Source organism: Bubalus bubalis, chromosome 7, assembly GCF_019923935.1.
Source record: "Bubalus bubalis isolate 160015118507 breed Murrah chromosome 7, NDDB_SH_1, whole genome shotgun sequence".
Taxonomy (NCBI): Eukaryota; Metazoa; Chordata; class Mammalia; order Artiodactyla; family Bovidae; genus Bubalus; species Bubalus bubalis.
The window spans coordinates 105441530-105462313 of NC_059163.1; the positions used below are offsets into that span (position 1 = coordinate 105441530).

The 20784-nt window shown below is 33.3% G+C and overlaps 1 protein-coding gene across 4 annotated transcripts in view; it reads right to left on the bottom strand.

Annotated features, from left to right (window-relative positions):
* The window catches only part of SMARCAD1 (SWI/SNF-related, matrix-associated actin-dependent regulator of chromatin, subfamily a, containing DEAD/H box 1), a 90692-nt gene that overhangs the window by 13481 nt on the left and 56427 nt on the right, over window positions 1–20784 (bottom strand). For 3 of the 4 annotated variants that reach the window (XM_025290407.3, XM_006076537.4, XM_025290406.3), the window contains exons 7-11: window positions 19106–19207; window positions 18041–18122; window positions 16366–16757; window positions 7837–8036; window positions 2196–2286 (exon numbers count right to left, since the gene is read on the bottom strand). In XM_025290407.3, the coding sequence (XP_025146192.1) occupies window positions 2196–2286; window positions 7837–8036; window positions 16366–16757; window positions 18041–18122; window positions 19106–19207 (867 nt within the window). Of the gene's footprint in view, window positions 1–2195; window positions 2287–7836; window positions 8037–15706; window positions 16317–16365; window positions 16758–18040; window positions 18123–19105; window positions 19208–20784 lie in introns of those variants that run through there. The other variant, XM_025290409.3, reaches the window with a different exon arrangement.

The window sequence follows — 20784 nt, forward strand, 5'->3', positions numbered from 1 at the left end:
ACTGTGATAGGTGTCAGAATAATGGTGGTGTTTATGACTGAAAAGGAACATAATGCAACTTTCTGGGATGATGGAAATGCTGATAGAGAGGCAGTCAGATAGGTGTACATATATGTAAAAAGTCACTAAGTTAAAAATCTATATGCACATCAATAAAGTATTATATTAAAAAAAGGCTGCTGCTGCTAAGTCGCTTCAGTCGTGTCCGACTCTGTGCGACCCCATAGACGGCAGCCCACCAGGCTCCCCTGTACCTGGGATTCTCTAGGCAAGAACACTGGAGTGGGTTGCCATTTCCTTCTCCAATGCATGAAAGTGAAAAGTGAAAGCGAAGTCGCTTAGTCGTGTCCGATTGTTCATGACCCCATGGACTGTAGCCTACCAGGCTCCTCCGGCTATGGGATTTTCCAGGCAAGAGTACTGGAGTGGGTTGCTATTTCCTTCTCCAAAAAAAGGCTAGAGGAAGAACAGCTCCTCAGGAGAGCTAAACATTGCCAACTGTTAGGAACTGAATTGCTCCCAACCCCAAATTTACATGTTGAAGTCCTAACTCCCAATGTTAAGATTTTGGGAGATAAAGCCTTTAAAGAGATAATTTAAATATAGAGTCATAAGAGTAAGGGCCCAACCCTAATCTTTTAAGAAGAGACTGAATGTGCCCACAGGAAAAGCCATGTGAGGACACAGCAACGTGTCTATCTACAAACCAGACGGTAGCCTCTGGTGAAACCAAACTTGCCAAAACTTCGATTTTAGACTTCCAGTCTCCAGAACTAAGAGAAATTTCTGTTGTTTAAGTCTCCCTGTCTTTAATATTTTGTTAGGGAAGCTCTAGCAGACACTACCTTATCATAAATATTGTACTTTACAGGATACAAAAACAGTTCCACATAATATATCTCATCGACACCAAATATAAATGATATAGGAATTACCTATGCTTTATTAACTTTAGCCTTGAGAGATTAGGTCATTTGGTAAAGGTTAGGCAGCCCATGAAAGACAAATGTAGACCCAGAACCCAGATTTGATTTCCAAGTCCAGTTTTCACAATTGTACTATTCTATATTCTATATAAAACTTCTAATTATTTTTAAATCCCACATATATTATTCACTTTTCTCAATCACTTCTATGTTTTAACAAAAGTATGAGGTACATGTAGGAATTGTCTTAAAATACTGACGATTATCTTACTAGAAGTGAAATAGAGGACAAGGATTATTATCTTTGTTTTTATTTTGAAACTCTACACAGTGTAAAAGAGCTGACTCACTGGAAAAGACCCTGATGCTAGGAAAGACTGAAGACAGAGGGATCAGATGGTTGGATGGCATCCTTGACTCAACAGACATGAGTTTGAGCAAATTCCAGGAAATAGTGAAGGACAGGGAAGCCTGCGTGCTGCAGTCCATGGTGTCACAAACAGTCGGACATGATTTAAGAGAGTGAACACCACCCCCACCACAACTTAATACATATATATTCAATACACATTTTCTCCACTGAACATGATAAACACTTTTTAAAAAGTATAGTTGGCAGAAGGAAAGTAAAAGTTAGATTAAAGGTCAAGTTTCTACATGACAATACTTGGACTATTGGCTGTAATGAACTTCCTAAGCTTACCTTCAAGTAAAATGTGATTGGGAAAAGAACAGAAACTCAGAGATCTCTAATAAAAGTAAAATGGCTGAGATGATGGTGATGATAAATGTGTAGATTTACTTACTGACAAGGACAAGTATCTATGATCAATTTTAAAGGCAGCTATAGAAAAGCACATGCATTAAAATCTCTTTTAGTATAATATATATATGTACATGTATATATATGTATGATGCATTCAAACACATCTGCAGAATAATCTGGAAAGACACAGAAAAATAAATACTTATTTTTAAGGTGATAGGATTATGTGTGATATTGGTTTTTTTCTATGTATTTTTATGTAACATCTAATTTTAAAAATATATATTTATTACTTTGATGAGAAAGACAAAAAACCTATTTTCATTTCTGAGAGGAAGTAAGGAGGCTAAAACTCACATAAGCAATAGAAAACTGAGAAGGGCAAGTGGGCTTATACTTTGCTAAGAGCAGTAAACTAACAGGGTCCAAGGGAAATTTTCATTTTTTAAATGACAGCAAGGATGCCTACTAATAATATATCCTAGAAATAGAGTACTACTTACCATTTCATCTGCCAAAATGCCATTAAGTCCATGTTTATGTACCAGGGCCAGCCAATTCAAACCAACCTTCTGATAGGGCTTGAGTGACAAACTGGTAAAGAGAGAGTTACCTAATGTTATAGGTTTATAATTCTATTAACTTTCTCTACTAGTTTTCTGAGATGCAGTTTAGGTCTACAATGTACACAAAAAGGAAAGTATCTAGGTGTGGTCTTACCTTTTAACTTACAGTTATTAATAAAAGCTATTTACACTTAAGAAAATGAACCCAAAACATAATGTTTTAAAAAGTCTCTCAAATTTTATTCTGTATTTGTTGACTTATTCTTCTGGCAATAAGAACTACAAAAGGTATTGTTGTATTCAGTTAAAACGTAATGCTACGAAATTAATTACATAAACAATCAGACTATTAACTATGGTAACATATTACAAAGCTAACATTTATATTATAAAAATGCCTTCATATGAATGAGTATTAGCACACTAAGGAACTTAAAAGTATCAGAACAAAAACATTAAGCATAATTTGCTACTTTGCCAGGCTGATTTAATAAACACTTTCTGAATGAATGCCAATCACCTTTAATGTCGCTGATATATATAATTATAGAGCATGTATGCATTGTGTATTTATGTTTGAACTATGTATAAATGTAAACTTGCTAGGCGTCAATAAATACCAATGAATAGAAAACAGCAAGCAAGTGTCAAAATGTTATTTAATTTGTGAACACGTAACAGATTATTAATCCCTGGGATTAACTTTCTTGAAAGATAACATGGAAGGGTTACAGTGGACGAAAACAACAGTTTTTTCTCAAAGTTCAAGTTGTTAAAAACTAGTATTTACTGAACATCTATTATATACACAGATACACAAAAATATCATTTTCAGGTATCACCTCATTCATAGAGGTAGGCTATTATCATTTGAACAGATGAAAAAACCTGAGGCTCAGCAATTTGCCCGAGGCTGCATAACTACAAAGCAAAATCTCATGGATAAGATTTTAACCCAGAAAGTTTCTCTCTCTGAAAAGCATATTCTTATACTCTCGAGGGCAGCTTAAACCCCACATTAACATAAAAACTTAAGACAAGGCCATGCTCCTCATTCTACAGCTTTTATTCTGTCCCTTTAATTTCTGTTGCACATATCCTATCTGTACATAGGGAATGTGTCTAGACATAGCCATGGGTATGATAAATGGTTAATGGGTCAGATTCTGAAATCCAGACACTTTAACTAGAACAGAGGTCAAAGAGGTAAGGCAGAAAGGTATCCATCTTAAATCAGAACCTATTCTTCAACTGTGGGGTGTGCAATCTGCACAACATTTCTCATCTGAAACAATTAAAAGTAGAGGTAGAAAAAAGTCAGCAGTGTTGCTGAAGCCTTTATAGTTCATTTCTTAAATTGTCTTTGGTCTTCTTGGCCAATACTATTTCTATGCCATTAGAAAAGTAATAATAAGTAGAATATACTATCAAAGGTATTTCAATTTTTCAGATCCAAATAAATTCTACTATACTGGTAGTCAGAATAAATGCTAATACTGGACTCAAGACCCTCTACTATGGGCTTTACATGCATTATTACTTTATTTAACCTACATTATAAAGTAGGTACTATTACTATAATCATCTCCATTTACAGATAAGAAATCCTCCCTGGGAGTCAAAGAAGTTAAGTAATTTGCCTAAGGTCACAGTTATCCAAATCTGTGTCTACAGTTGGTAGAGTAGAGCTGGTATTCAATTCAGGTCTCACCCAGAGCTCTGCCTTCAGTCACTAAACAGCAAATATGAAAGTTTTCTCTCTCTGACCCACCTACTCTACAGTCAGGACTTTCTATTTTTAAATTGAACTTTCTATTATTTTTCTGAGTCATTCCTAACGTCTTAGTCATCCCCTACAGATCAAGGTTCACATTCCATGAAAATGATGAAAAACTCGATAAGGTAGGCACATTACATCACTTATAAACATATGCCAAGAGCCAATATACTATCTCAATGTAAACTGATCACAAATAGCCAAAAAATATTTTTAACAAACAAAAATGACTGAATCTATGCATCACTAACACATGTTGAGAAATGAGTCTATTAAAATATTCTTAACTATACATAAAATTTTAAAAAGTGATGAGATTTTTGAGAATCACCTACTACATTGAATTTCCCATTCAAATACAATTGTTCCATTCACATTCATAAAGCAGCTATAGTAGCTGTTCTGATCAGGACATTAAATACCTTTATTGAGTACATGTATGTGTGTATTTGCTCTTCTGCTCAATTTACCTAAATTATAAGTAACTAAATTATCTAAATTACAAGCAACTCTCTGTTGCAGCACTGCTGCCCACAACACACATCTTTTCAGAAAGCAGAAGGATCACTGAAAACTCAGTTTTGGTAAACATTTTTCAATTCGCTTGTTAAGACAAGTTTTAAAACAGGGCAGCTATAGTCTTTGTCAGTCACTAATATTTAGTTGCTATACAATTACACCTCCCATTAATTTTGACATTTCAACATTTTCTAAAAACTTTCGACTGCATATGAACCCCAACCACAAGTTTACAGGTAAGAATACAAACTGCTGAGGGTTATCTGAAGGGTATGAAGTATAGCCAGGACCTTGTGAAGTGGGTAAGTGAACTCTTCTCAGTAAGGGACCATAACCATCCTACATTGTAGATTTTCTTACCTCCCAATGAGGAAAAAAGTGATTTTAAGATTTTCTGAGGTCATGAAAGAAAATAAGGCAGCATGTTTAAAGTTACTTGTTTTGTTAGGGGGTAAAATCCTTTCAGATATAAGTTACTCTGATCTCTTTTCAGAGGGTAATTAAATTGGGTTTAAATTTCCTGTCAGAGAACACTAGCTTCAAAATTATTTTGAAAGGTGAGAAAGGCCTGAAATAGAAAACTGGAGTATATACAATGAGCTAAATTTAAGTGTAAAATGCAGAAGTAGAGGGCTAAACTTTTTGCAGTAGTTCATATGAAACAGATTAGGGATGCTAGTTGATCAAAAATTTATATCCCTTAAGTATAACATGAATGCTGAAAATACTACCACAATAATAGTTTGTACTAATAGCAGTATCCAAGCTTCTAAAATATTTATATCATAGGACTCTGAGTTAGTTGGATTACGTCTGCAGTATAGATTTGCATTTGATGTCACTGTCAAATGGTTTCACAGCAAATGTTTAGGAACGAGGATATGGAATCATCCTGTCAAGTTGAGGATGAACAAGATCAGAAGAACCTTAGTAGATTTAGCCCAGAAAAAGACAGGACACACATAATTAAATATTATTTTACACTGAACATGTGAGATATCTTTTCAGTTAGAACAGTATAAAGCTGATAAAACGCTGATTACAGCTAAAGCTTGAGAGATGGCTACATTTATGATAGGAATAAAATAGGAGTAATGCTGAAGTTTGTTTTTTTAACTTTTCCCTCACTGTATTATTATATTTTAACTTAAGGCAATTTTAATCTTGATGTTTTAAAATAATGATTATGAATGTTAATGGTTTTGAGATACATATGAGAATTTTTTATCTTGCCAGGACTTTGACAGGTTACATAGTTAAAAATATGTCATAGTTACACTATGTCTATATTTTCTTTTATCTCTAAAAGGTTCTTTTTCTGTTATAATTCTTATAAATTCATAATAGGAAAATAGTTAACAAAATTTTGCTTCAAAATAAACTTAATTACAAAGAATTCATTCTGTTATGCAAAAGCATAACAGGGTATTCATCAGGATTGCGTAATATTTTCTTTGGTGCTAATAAATCCTTTCCCAAGGCAAGGAAAGTACTTTAAATGTTTCTATACTAGGCACCCATTATGCTTGGCCAGTATACCAATTAAAAATCTGCAAGTTGCTTGTGTAACTTACAATGGCTAAAACAAAAGCCAAGACAACAAATTTCACCCCCTAAAAGTGTATCTAAATAAACTCTAGACTATCTGTACAGGTTTTCAGAAGCTGTACTTTGGACTAGATCCAATAAGCACCTAAAAAAAAAAATAAACTATTTTTCTCATCTGTTCAATATTTCATAAAAAAGTCTTCAGTCTAATGGAAAGGATAGCTTTATTACGTGATCATACTATTTACAAGTGATAGGACTTTGTGGATGCGGGTTTAATAGAGAAATTTTTTAAGTGATGCAATAAAGCACTTGATTTTTTAAAATCCAAATTACGATAAAGTAGACTCAACTGGGTAAGCCTTGTAGAGTGAAGAACTCCCCATATCCAATGCTGTAGAACAAGAAGGAGCAGCTCCAACTACACTTTTAGGAGATGAATTTGCTGACATGGTCATAGTTCTTTCTATGCAACAGAGAAAAGAGCTTCTTTGTGGGAACTGCATCACGTTTCCCTACACCATCCCATAGCACCCTAGAAGGGCACAGAAAAGATCGTAGCTTACTATTAAAGGCCAGTAACCATATCCTGATTCTTTTTTTCTTATCTTGATTTTTAATTAACCAATGATCAGCAAATATGCTTTGATCATTAACTTAGTAAAATATCAGAAGAAGTATATAAAATCACCAACGAAGGTAATTAATTTTTATGAGGCCCTGGTGTTAATCTTATTATATACCTACCATAAATATTCCGAACAGAAATAATTCATTAAAAAAATTACATAACATTGCAGAGTATGGGTATACCATAAGTAATTCTAACTAGGCTCTGATCTTAGAAATTTCGATTGTTTCTGTGTTTCTGCCTCTGTATGTATTATCACAGTAAACAATTTTATACCTTTTTTAAAATGGAAGCATTCTGAACAGTTCTAGGTTTCCAGACAACTTAAAAATAAACTTTTAAAGGAAGTTCAAAACAACTGTGTGCCCACCATATCCCAACATCATGCAAAGTAGGGATGTTCACAATCACAAAATGCTGTGTTAGTTATGTTCTGGTTGTTGGACAATTTTTTTTAGTGAAAATACTTCAGTGCTTATTTTTTCAAGAATTCTGACAAGGTATTTTACTGACAGCAGCAGGTTGTATTTTTTTTAAAATCACTTTTCCTTACATAATCTATTTAATAGAAGTGTCCTTTCATTTTTTATGTGTTTTTACCTCAAAAAGATTTAAAAATTTGGGCTTCTGAAAGCATTTAAAACATTTAATGACATATATAGCATATTTTAATCATGTCATTCATGATTAAAAATAAACTGAACTAAGACAAATTCTTACATTGATAGAATTCAGCAGCTGACTCTTCGAAGCCCTAAATTAAGTAAAGAGGTAGCTAAAACCACCTTTTCAGGTTACGTGACTGTATAAGAAATTATCTGTTATCACAAGGAAAACATAGGTTATGTAAGACCATATTTTTTCCCTCTAACTTACAATGTGATAATGAAGGAAGATATCCTGACTGAAGAGAAGGGGACAGGAGATCAATGGAAAAGAATTCACACACCACTTATGTACCATTTTAGGAAACCCTGGTTTTCCCTTTTGACATTAGTTTTCCTATCATTTCCATGGTTAAGTTTCCTAGGCACAATACAGAAATAAAAAAAAAAACTTACACAACTGAGATAAAACAATAAATAGGTGCATACAAATGTTACCTTTGGTTCAGAATGGAGGGTTGCTCTGTGTTCCATCCACCTCCATTTCCAGTGAGCATGGTAACTTGTTTTGTCAGTTTATTTGAAATGTCTTCACATTTGTTCATAAGCCTTATAACTACATCCCTTTCTTGAATCAGTGTTTTACAGTGCCATATCAAATCTTCTGATAAGCCATTCGTTTTGGACATCTTTGTGAACTATGGCATGAAAAGAAAAATTAACAGTTCAGATCTAGAGTCAAACAGAGAGTCAATCTCAATTTTTTTCTCTGTGATGGAAAAAAGTTTCTTAAACTTTTATTAATGACCTTCCTTAATCAAGTGCAAAGACAACCGGCATTTTCATTATCATATTTCTCTTTGATAAATCTCACTGCCATCTTAAACTCATCATGTTGAAATAAAATACACCTTTCTCTTCAAAATACAGAATCCCAAGCTTGTTACTTTGATTCTAGTAGCTGTTCTCTTATGGGAGAAACTCTAACGTAACAGTTAATGTCTCCTATCAGTCATTTTTTTGCCTTTAAAACTCAATTCATGTCTATTACCAAAGGTAACAATGCCAAATGTAATAACCGCAGACCAGATCTCTTATTTTTGTCACTTCCTATGAATATGACATACAGTCATATGACTATAAGATTGATTTTTCTGAAACATACTTTTCCCTATCTAGCATCAAAGTACAACCCCTCAAGCTTTCAAAAACTCCAATTATTGATATTGTCCCTTGATACTTTACCCTAAACTGAGACTAATACTTGGAAAGATACTGCCTGAATTAAAAGTTAACTGTGACCAATTCGATAGTTTGATTAAACTTAAAAATAATATCAATTTCAATATAAGACTTGGATAAATGGTTTTGTGTGAAAACTCAGAATTTCTTTCAAAATATATTCGTATTTATTTTTCTAAAGGAGATATTGACTACTTCACAATGTAGAAGTTTTAACAGAATTAGAATTTTTCCACAGAGCTGAAAAATAATATACCCTGAAAAACTGTAAAAAAATATTTTTAGTGTAAACCATTAGAAAAAATCCCAGTAGCTATTTGAAAGCTGTTTGTTGGACAAAAACAAACGAAATTCAGAAGAGAATAAAGCTAACTAAACTAAAACCATCTTATCAAGATAAAACCACACGATTTTGACTCATGACATCTTACTTGGAATATTTTTTCAAGTTGTAACAAGAATTTCATTAACAACTCTAAATAATCCCTGTTATCACAATATTTCTAAGTTCACAGAAAAGCTCAAGCAATAGAAATTTAGTAGAGGATATGCTGAGAAAATTTCATAAATAATAGTTTATATTAATACATTTTTTATATCTTAGTTGGTAAGAAATGAAATTTTTAATCTGTCCCAAAGCCATATTATTACTGTACTGCAGGAATAAAAAACATAACAAAACAAAGATGCAGCATGCCAAAAAACAGCACTGTGAAATACGAAGTCATTTGCACACTACTTTATATTTTCACAAGGACAACATACATTTATAATCACAATGTAACCTTCCATTTGGTACTTTCAGGGAAAAGATTTACATATAAAGAATGGGATATGTAGGAATCAATGCCTTGAAGATTTTAAGGAGGTTCTACTAGAACTTTTAATTACAGTATTTTTATTTTTAAATGGAACCCAAAAAAACAATCTCATGTTTATTATGGGGTATGTGTTTGTGATATGTATGTGTGAGAGAACCAACAAGAGTAGCCAGAAAAAAAAAAAGGAACATACAGTGTGTGCTTTGTATGTGGCAGAGACTGCTAAGTAAGACTCATTAAGTCCCCACAACAACTGCAAGATCAGTCCACCAGTTCCGGATGAATAAATCAAGGCTCAATTCCCAAGGTTACAAAGCAGGATAAAGACTCCAGTCTATGCTCTTTTCACTAAAAACTAGTAACTCCCCAAATAAAACAAAATAAAACTGTGAAAGTCAAAAAGCAAAAACCCTTTTTTTCTGCAAATAACTGCCATTTATTGTGCGTTTTATTTTTAAATAAACTAACAATTTCATTTATCACTACCCTGGCTGGTAAACATACCTGGTATACAGACATATTCCCTGTCTCATGTGGTTTACAGTCATTGGGAAAGACACACAACATACAATTTTAAGTGTTAACAACTGGTATTACAAGTTGTTGTTCAGTCGCTAAGTCGTGTCTGACTCTCACAAGGAAAAAAAAACAAAAGTTCACGCGTATAATATAATCGAGGAAGTCCTTTCAGAGTAATAAGGCCAGAAATCGTAAAGAACAGTTTTGACTCAAAAAAGATCAATTTAATATGTCAGAACCTAGAGAAGTAAGATATAAACATAAACAAACAACTAACCAAACATTACCACTTCCTGATGCAAGAACACATCACCAACCATTTAATAGTACTGGTGGGAACATCTAATTCTAATTTTGTTACTTCTAATTCCACAGAAAATATGACCAGAAAAGCCCAGACTGGGAAGCTATAGAACAAATGATCCAGTTTCTTCACCAAAGATTACAGGAAGGGTTGGGGCAGGAGGGAGGGAGAGAGGCACAGGAAGGTGGGGGGAGATGGGGAATGGAGGAGCAGCGGGGAGGACAGATGAAACAAGATTCAAGCGGGTAATGAAGCTGGCGATGAGTACACAAAGGTTTGCTACACTATTCTAATTTTTATGTCTGATATTCTTGTAGGGGCAATGAGGGGTATGCAAAACGCAACTCATTTCACAATGCTGTTTAACAGTCTGATTGAGACTTAGTGAACTTGACATTTTGGATATTTTTGAAGTCAAAGTTTCAAAACTTAACTCGCTAAGCTTCTCACACTCTTTACTCCTCTTTCCATACAAGACAACCAACATTAGAGATGATCCAAATTATTGCTGTTAGTTTAGAATTTAGATCTAAGTAGTGATACATTGTCAATGAATGTACTAAGTAGTGATACACTGTCAATGAATGTAAGACATCAGTTTCATTTCTCATCAGAAAGAGAAAAAAGTTTTACCGTTTGATAAATTTGCTAATATTAGCTTTAGTAATAAGTAATAGTAAACACAAAACATCTTTCTCATGTAAATGATGACTCTAGGGAGCAGTTCAGATCTGGTAGAGTGGTTCCAAAAACCAAAACTTCTACTTTGTCGCTTCAATATTCTCAGCATGTGGTTCCCAACATCACACCAACAGGAAGAAGAGATCCTTAAAGGACTCTTTCAAAAATCACAGTATACTTCTGTTATATCTCACTGGACAGGAATTTGTCAAATTACCAAAGGGAGGCTAAAAAAAGTAGTCTTAAATATACTGTCGGTAATGTCACCAGTCATAAAGCTGTTTTAAAGCACAGAGTGGGTTAAAAAGACAGAAAAATGATTTGATCCAAAAAAGTTTGACTCAGTATGTCTAGAAATGACACTGACAGATGAGTAGAAAACTACAATGGTTTCTTAACATTTCACTAATAATATATTGTGGGTATCAGCAGCAAATGTTTTTCAAGAGACAGACAACTGAACAGGCACTTACTTTACAATCCTTAGACTGCTCCACTGGTCAGTACCATAATTACAGCCCATTTACAGATGAAGAAATAGAGGAACAGGGAGAGAACTTGCTTAAAGTCATGTAAGTTGCTAGAAAATGTCAGAACTGGGATTTAAAACGAGGTCATTTATCTCTACTCTATTATTCAATCACTTCCTAGTAGGTATTTATAAAACCAAGGGACTAAATAAAGAGGCATGAAACACGAAGAGAGAAAAACAAGTTTCCTCAGGATGTCAGGGAAATCAGACCCCAATGTCACAACTGATCATTTGACCTATAAACAACCAGTCCAAACCAGAGCAGGTCTTAAGACTCCAGAAGACTTTTTCAAGAAGATGAAACTGATAAAATATCTGAAGTGTTTAATAACTGAGGGCAAATTTAGACAACTAGGGAAGAGTCTAGAATTGAAGTAACAAGTATATATACAAAACTAAGAAAAGAGAAAAATCAAGACAGCTAATAATTAGGGAAAACAAAATGCTAAGCAAGGGGAAAAAAGCAATCGGTATTGTATATCACAAGGTTCAGTTATGAAAGGTATCTGCATAGTTAACAAAGTAGATACTAAAAAAAAGATTTTCAAAATTATCACGTTATTAACATATTGCTGGGCCTGGGAAATGGGCATGTGAGACAGACGGTGAGAAGAGAGCTAATCCTACCACAATACTATAATGTCTTGTGTCACGTCAACAAATAAGCCCTGCAACTGAAAAATTTGGAAAAGCATTATGTTTATATTACCTAGAGATATAAAAGCAATAAGAATCAGACAAGATGTGGAAGCAATTATTTGCAGTACAAAAAATGGGCTAGGAAGCGGATGGATATGGATTTTCAGGGAAAACAAGGCTATAGAATTATTTAACCTGTTTATCTAAATATATGCATAAATAATAACATTAAAAAATCCAACATTTAATTTCAAAATGTTTTCATCAAGTGTGTGTGGAGGCAGGGGAAATGGGCATCTCCCCTTAAGAAAAGGTGTAAGAAAACTACTGCTATGTCACTGCTCTGAAGACAAAAAGCATTTAACAATCCTGTAAGTTACTTAGCTTCACTAAAACAAGATTTAAGAAATATAAAGTACTCTGTAAAAGCAGGATCTACTAAGAAATCTAAAGTTATTGATAAGCATAAAAATATGACCCTAATTACATAATGTGAAATATACAAACATACACATAAACAGATGGATACTCAATAAATCTTAAGTGGCGACTATCTTTGGTAGAATTTTGGCTAAACTTGACTTTCTTTTTTCTTCTTGCATGTAGTTTCAACTTTAGACAAAACAAATTCTTTTTAAAAAATGATAAAGCTATTTCTTTCAGGGGGAAAGAAAAGGTAATTGATACTAACTGGATAATTTCATGAAAAAAGAACATCAACATGGCCCTGATTACCATCTCTTTGATTAAAAAGTATTACTTTAAGGCCTTCAATGTTTTTAAAATAGTCACAAACTGAAGTACCTGTCTCCTGCCACCATGTGTCGCTCTTACAGCACAAGTAACTGAATTTCTATAGGAAGGGGAAAATAGTTTAAAAGCAGACTTAATTCCCCACCTAAATAAAAAGTGGGACAGCAGCTTACAAAGTACTCAAATGCACATGTAATTTCAAAATAAATATTTATCAAACGTACAAAAGTGAAAACAAAGCCTGAATACAGCAATCTTCTTCATTTTATTGAAGCCACCCTATCAGGAAGCCGTACACATTACAATGCATCAGGTGACAAATTCAGAGACATTTTACAATAACTACCAGGAAATCAAAGCAGAAGAAAACTTGCAGTGTAAGTTACTAGAGGATGGGAGCAGCACAACAGGAGCTTAGTGTTTCCACGTGACTAAACCTTGTTTGCTTGGTTAACAATCAAAGAAAACTGCATTTATACTGATCTAAATGTTATGGAAGTAAATGTGTTTTAGGTTGAGTTATTTACATAGAGTTAGCTACTCATGAATCTTCAATTGACCAGTATACACTACTGTTCTGATTAAAGTATAAAGGTGCAACATATAAGATTATCATAGACATAATAGTAGCTCCACCTTACTTTGCACTAAGCTAAATAAAAATTCAGTAAGTGGTGGATCAACTGGTGCCATCAAATTGTGAAATCTGGCAATAAAAACCCCAATTTTACCACATTAACAGTACATGTTTTTAAACTAATAACATTTTGGCTGGCTATATTTCCAAAGTCTACATGATTTAACAATGTGGCTTCTCACCATAAGCACATACTTTACTGCTATTAAGCAGAAAAATAAGAGAAATGGAAAAATTATGAGGAAAATTTGACAATCTTTAGATTTTTATTTTTAAAAAGGATATAAAGCTGCAAACATAAACACCCTCACATAATGCACTTATTTTGTTAAAGAGGGATGGTATGGGGAGGGAGGAGGGAGGAGGGTTCAGGATGGGGAACACATGTATACCTGTGGCGGATTCTTTTCAATAAAAAAAAAAAAAAAGAAATTAAAGACCAATATTAAAAAAATAAACAACTGATTACATTTAACCCATCAACATTATGGAGACTGTCATCTGGGTAAAAATCATAATTAAAATATATGTGTATACTTGATTTATTGGCTGTTTGCACTGTAATGAAATAGCTAATGAGTTATTAAAGTTCTGCCAAATTCTCCAATCCTTAAGACTAAAATAAGCTTCAACAATAATGTCTAGTTTACTAGACATTTGTATACTGCTCTTAATATACATAATGCCTTGTAATTTTCACTTAAGTATGACTGAGGGACATGATTAAAATTTCAACTAATTCTCACAGGAATTTCTAAAAATAGTTATGAAAACAAAGGTAAATGCTATTTATTTTGTTTCTTTTTGAAGTAGCTCACAGGTGTGTTAGCAAGCCTCTTTGATTAATAGGGAAGGAGTAAATTATAACATATGCTTTTTTTTTTTTTTTTTACCAAAATGTACATAATATTGACTTTCCTTTAATAACTTTTAAGACATTAAATTGCTCTTTAAACTAGTCTCATTCAAAATTCTAAAGTAACTGAAAGGAGAAGTTTAAAGTCCTAAACAAATTAAAACATAAAGCTCATACACAATGACTTGCTAATTTTAACTGTTCATTTCCCAAAAGTTACATTTACTAAATTTTACTAACATTTACTAACTTTTACATTTGCTAACTTTTCCCAAAAGTTACATTTACTTTTTTTTTTTTTTTTACTAAAGCACTGTATATGCTAAACTCAAGTGGCCAAGTTTGCTTTTTGACTGCTATATAAAATAATCAACATTAATATGAATGGCTAGTGAAAACAGTCTCTGTATTCAACTTTAAGAAAGAGGGCAAGATGCTTTAGGAGGTTTAAGTAGATAATCTCTAAATTCATGTCAAGACTAATTTAAACTATGCCAATTAATTAGTAGGGGAAATACGCTTTCTGCATGCTAAGTTGCTGAATATTTTTCAAAGCATCTGGGACATATCACTCTGGTATAATTTCCTTTTACTGTAAGATATGTGGGCAAGTGGTTACAGTGACTAAACACACTGGCGCAGATAACTGCATTCCTTATTAAATAAATCAGAATCCCAACAAGCCTGAGCAACCCAGCTCTGCAACAACACAGGAGACCATTCAAGATTAAAAGAAAGAAGAAAAGGAAGAAAAGAAGAACAAGAAAGCCCTTCAGCAAATACTTTACCAAATAAATCACTTAGGCAAAGCCAAACAAGTTTTGAAAGGGCCTGCTTTGACAGATGTTCTCCGTAAAAGCAAAAGCTTTAGGCAAAATGAATGTCTTTATTTATTTATTTTCAAAGCCACAGAATACTAGTAATGTTGTTTCTTTATTTTTCAAATATTTTAATTTTTTAAAAAATGCTATTTACAGCCACTGTTCAGGGACCTTTCCTCACTGCCACTTCAAGATACTCGTCAAGGGAACTTAGATTCACACAGATTTGACCAAGTACAAAATTAATCACAAAGCAACTTTACTCCCTAAGTTAGAGAATAAAACTGAAAACTTTATAAAGCACCAAGAGTTACTTCATATTCTAAAGCTATAAAAAAATCATCTATATTGCTTTCACAGCAGGGCTTGTTTAGAATTCATGCTCGAAAAGCCGATATTTTCATAAAAGATAAAGGAAAATTTAAAAGACAAGAGTTCTTTTTTCTGTATGAATAAGATTTGCTGACTGTTGACATTTATAAAACTCAAAATACAGGTATTTTAGATATAACTTGTTTACAGTAAATAAAATTCCAGAGAATGATCATGCAAAGTGTACTTACCAATGCTTATGCCTTCCCTTCACCTAACGCTTGAATTCTAGGCTTCCACACACTTTTCTATCTTTCCACTTAAAAACGCTGCAGCCTGCTACACTCCATAAAATGGCCGCGTTGTTTAACCAAGAAAAGCATGTTAGAGATTGAGCTGTCACTTTTAAAAGAAAAAGAAAATAAACAACTGCTTCTTTTGTGGTGAAGCATAAAACACTTAGGCTGGCATTTTGAATCATGGAGCTCCCCTGGATGTTGCTATTGCTCTTCAAGTAGTTGTTGTAAAATTTCTGCCACATTCTTGCTTTCTGCATGGTGTCTCAGCAGTAACAGATCAGAACAGGCTAGCAAACAACTCCTTCCTTAATGGTAAGCTCTAATTTCTTCTTCTGCAGTGAAATGAACCAAGTTTCTATGCAAAAAAATGAGTGACAGTATACCCAGCCAATCAGCTTGGGGTTTTCCAGGAAAATCACCCCCTAATTCATTCAAAATTAGGTCATATGACACTATTTGAAATACTATTGGCTTAGAATGATAAGTAATGTTTGCCTCTACACAGGATAAGGCCACCCATCTATGCTTCCCTAGGCTGAAGACACCTTGACTATGAACGGTACAGTGAAAACACACACACTCAAACACGGGGGGAAAAAATGTAGCCTTACCAGAGCTTCCCAACTATTAAAGGGCCGGAGTTCTGTTATCTTCTGAGCCTTTTTCTGAGAACACTGAGGAATCAAAGTAAGTTCAGCGATTGAAGCATCTTGAAGGAAGTGAAGGATTTTACCTTTATAGCCATCCTCCATCACTTCTTCACCACTACTATAGTCCTCGTCTAGCGAACTACCCACATCAGAACCTGAATCGTATTCAGAGTCTTCAATAACTCTTTTAGGATTAAATACATTTTTTTTACGTTTCTTGTTAAAACCATTTTGTGGTTTCATGGAACATTTCTGTTTCAGTTTTGTTTTAGCTGCATTTTTAGGACAATTTTGACTTCTTGAAGAAACCTCTTTTCCATTTGGAAACTCACTCGGTGAAGCATATTGCATATCTGAGTACAAAGAAAGACAAAAATAACTATATTAGAAAGATATAAATTAAATATAAAGATATAAGACTTTAAGATTTCATATAAGAAAAATATTTAAAACAGTATTCGTGTTTTTCAATACAGAATTCAATTACAATTTATTGTTAAATCTTGATTTGCCTTAAAGAGAAATAATGAAGCAGAATATGAAATTATACAATGAATATAAATATTAGTTTCAAAAACAGGTGATAACTTCTTTCTTAAAATGAATTAAATATAAATCCTCATTTTCTATCAAAGATCCTGAGAATGTAAATGGCAGCTGCGTATACATAAGACACCCATGACGGTATTTAGCAGCCCCATCCCCAGGCCAAAACTGATGGGTATTAGAAAAACAATGCTCATCCTAAATTAAAACTATCCATTTTATAATTAATTTTCCCATCACCCATCTCCACTATTCTAGGTTCATCTTTACTAAAAGTCATTTACATATATTATTAAAAAGCACCACTACTTTATCACTGATTAATGTATTATATTCCATGGATTTCTAAGATGTCTGTGATTGAAGGTACATTTATTTTACATACTAGTAAGCAATATGAACAATCTATAATCATTGTTTTATTATGCAGAATGCTTTACTTATTCAAAGAGCTTTGAGACTTGCAAATTTTCATACATTCATTTTTGTACATGTATTAAAAAATAAGAAAAATAAATTGAATTTCTTCACATTCGTAATCCTTCTCTTCTGAATCTTATTTCAGACTCAGAACTGATGATATTGGTGGCTTTCTTTTCTCCACACAATACCATTCTCTGTGCCATCAAGAGCACTTGTTGTACAGCATTACCTAAAATAATTCATTAATAAAACCTACAGCCATTGTGTTGGGATTTTAAAAAACTGGCTTTGTAATTAAGAAGAGCAAGTCTACTTGATTCCTACTTAAGAATGTTACTAAACATGTGTGGTTCAACTTCTCCCCACTATTTCTCTACCCTTAAGTTCCTAAAGTTAAAAACATTCCACTATGGGATCAGTGACTTTCTTCCATGCCAGCGACACTTGCCTTGTAGGTTTCTGATACTGATGCTTTAGATATTCATGTAGTGTAGGTGAGGACATCTATCTTACAATGATTACAAGGAATACAGGGAACTGGTTTCTAATATCTCTTGCAAGCCCATTCTCTGGTTATTAACTAATAGGTTTACTATTTTCTTACATACTACAATATAATATATTGGGAAGTAGGAATTTTCTATAATAATATAGAACAGATAATTACCTTGGTCTTCTGCAAATACTTTTAAAGATTCTAAAGCCTCTGTGTACATCCATTCATGTTCCTTGAGTACTTCCCTTAATTCCTAGAAATAAGTCATTGATCTTTTTATTAAAAATCTAGAATTAATGACTTGTTGAAAAGAAAAGTTTTATACTTTAAAAAATAAATCACTTAAAAACTTAGAAGAATTCATAGCTGATGATTTCACACTTGCTTTTATGTTGCTCTTTACAAATTCTTTCTGTATATACAGTTTTACTTCCATAAATATACAACAGTTTTTCTTCAAAGGGAAGGTAGCTTGACAGTTTTTGTATTTCTACTCTTGCTATGGAGTACTCTGAACACCAGAACATCAAAAAATGTTTGCTCAGTTAAACTTCAACTTGCAGTTAAGCTTTTTCATAAACTGATAACTTCAAAATGTAATTTGAACATATGTAAAGAACCAGTATAGCAACAAGACTTTGCCTTTAGTTCATCAGAATTTAGCAGATGTGCGTATACCTGAATAAATCAATGCAAGTATAAATGTATTCCCAATGTGAAACAAATAATGTGTTTCCAAGTACAATATGATAAAACAGAGGCTCTTTTAGTAATGGCATGCTTGGCATGGGTCTTTACTGACTCTGAAAGTATTTTTACTACCTAGCAAATAAACCAAAGATTATGGAATATCAAGGCACTAAAGTGGATTATTACACTTTAAAATTCTTTACGAAAAATCAAAGGTTGAGAATATGAAGAAAACTAAAAGAAGTTACTTGGGATTATAGATGACTTTGCATTTTATATATGAGTTGACAACTATTACTACAGTTATATTTGTTATGCTTACACAATGTTATCATTATAATGTTGATATTATAGTATCAAATAAGGCAAATAACCAAGGTAAACAAGTTATACAAATATGTTTTATAATATTGATAAATAAGAGTTAAATTACATATAATTAGAAAAATGCAAAATCACTCTAAGCTTTTCATGCAGTTGACCTCAAAGACTATTTTGTAGTACAAACAGCACACACTGATTAAATACCTATATATGAGTACTCACCTCTTTATCAAAATTGGGAAATTCCTTTTGCAATTTCAACACAATACTTTCCTGCTTTTCCCAGTTAGTGCTAGATTCTGCAGATTCATTTGACTCTTCTCCCTAATGGGGACAAAAGAAAAGAGAACCAATTTAAGAGATCATCAGGAAAAACAGTCTTAAGACAGTCACATTTGTATTTGACTTGATTTGAAAGCTTTCACATTCCATCAAGAATTCAAAAATGCTTTTTTTTTTGTTCATGTGAAAGTTTTATACTTTAAAAAATAAATCACTTAAAAACTTAAAAGAATTCATAGCTGATTTCACACTTGCTTTTATGTTGCTCTTTACAAATTCTTTCTGTATATACAGTTTGAAATCATGTGAAAGTTGACAAATTTACATCTTAAGAATAAAAATATTACTGGTTTAAGATCACTCAAAGACCCTGACTACATATCCAGTAACTCATACTTCACTCATATTGATACAATGCTCAAAATGAGAGGTATTTGGTAAAACAACTAGAATGATACTAAAACTAACTTGAAATACTTCAGGTATAAATATTAACTGCCGAGTCACAACATAAAAGTGACACAGTAACAAAGAAACTTGTATGCAACTAAATAATATATAAATTAAACATTAATTTGGGAGTAACTGGCTACTCATACACTATCTCTTTCCTCTGTCACTTAACTTCAGTTGAAGAAACTGGTTCCACATTTAAACGAAAAAAAAAAAAAAACCAAGATCTCTTGGGTTCACATATAGGAGAAATCTTGTATTTTAGTCAATCTAAAAGCATCTATTTACGTTGCTAAGAACTGTACCACATGCTGTACACACAAGAGAGAAAAAAGTAGTTTCATGCTTTCTCTTCTACCTCCTTTCTTGTCCAACAACAGTGCTTTTTTCTTTTATTACCTAAGAGAGAAATATCTAAATTGTGAGCAATACCTCCCTCACAAACAGGAATAAGAGGAAGTTCCACTAGATAGAGATATAAAATGCTAGGGAAGTTAGGAATAGAAAGACGAAAACTTGACATGTTTTTTGTAATAGTAATTGGCCTGTTTGGGCTGGAACACTGAGACTAAGAAAAAGGCTATAAGGTTGAAAAATTAAACCAGAGCTAATACTGTTTAAGGCCTAGAATGCCAAACTGAGGTCAGTCTTCATTCAGAAAGCAATGAGATTTTTGAGAAGGGGAATAATGAAACACTAATATTTGGAGAAAGCACTGAAAAGCTATCAAAAATTCATACTGCCATCCTTGCTTTACAGATGAAGACACTGAACCTCCAAGAACAATCCTTTTAAAGATCACAGATGGACAATGACCAGCTGAGGTACAAACAGAAACTTAGGTGTTTAGATCAGTGTTTTTCCATTACCAAGTACTCTTGCCTGGAAAATCTCATGGACGGAGGAGCCTGGTAGGCTGCAGTCCATGAGGTCGCAAAGAGTTGGACACGACTGAGCAACTTTACTTTGACTTTCACTTTCATGCATTGGAGAAGGAAATGGCAACCCACTCCAGTGTTCTTGCCTGGAGAATCCCAGGGATGGGGGAGCCTGGTGGGCTGCCGTCTATGGGGTCGCACAGAGTTGGACTCGACTGAAGTGACTTAGCAGCAGCAGCAGCAGCAGCAAGTGTTTCCTAAACTTTAGTTATTCCCACAGAACATTCA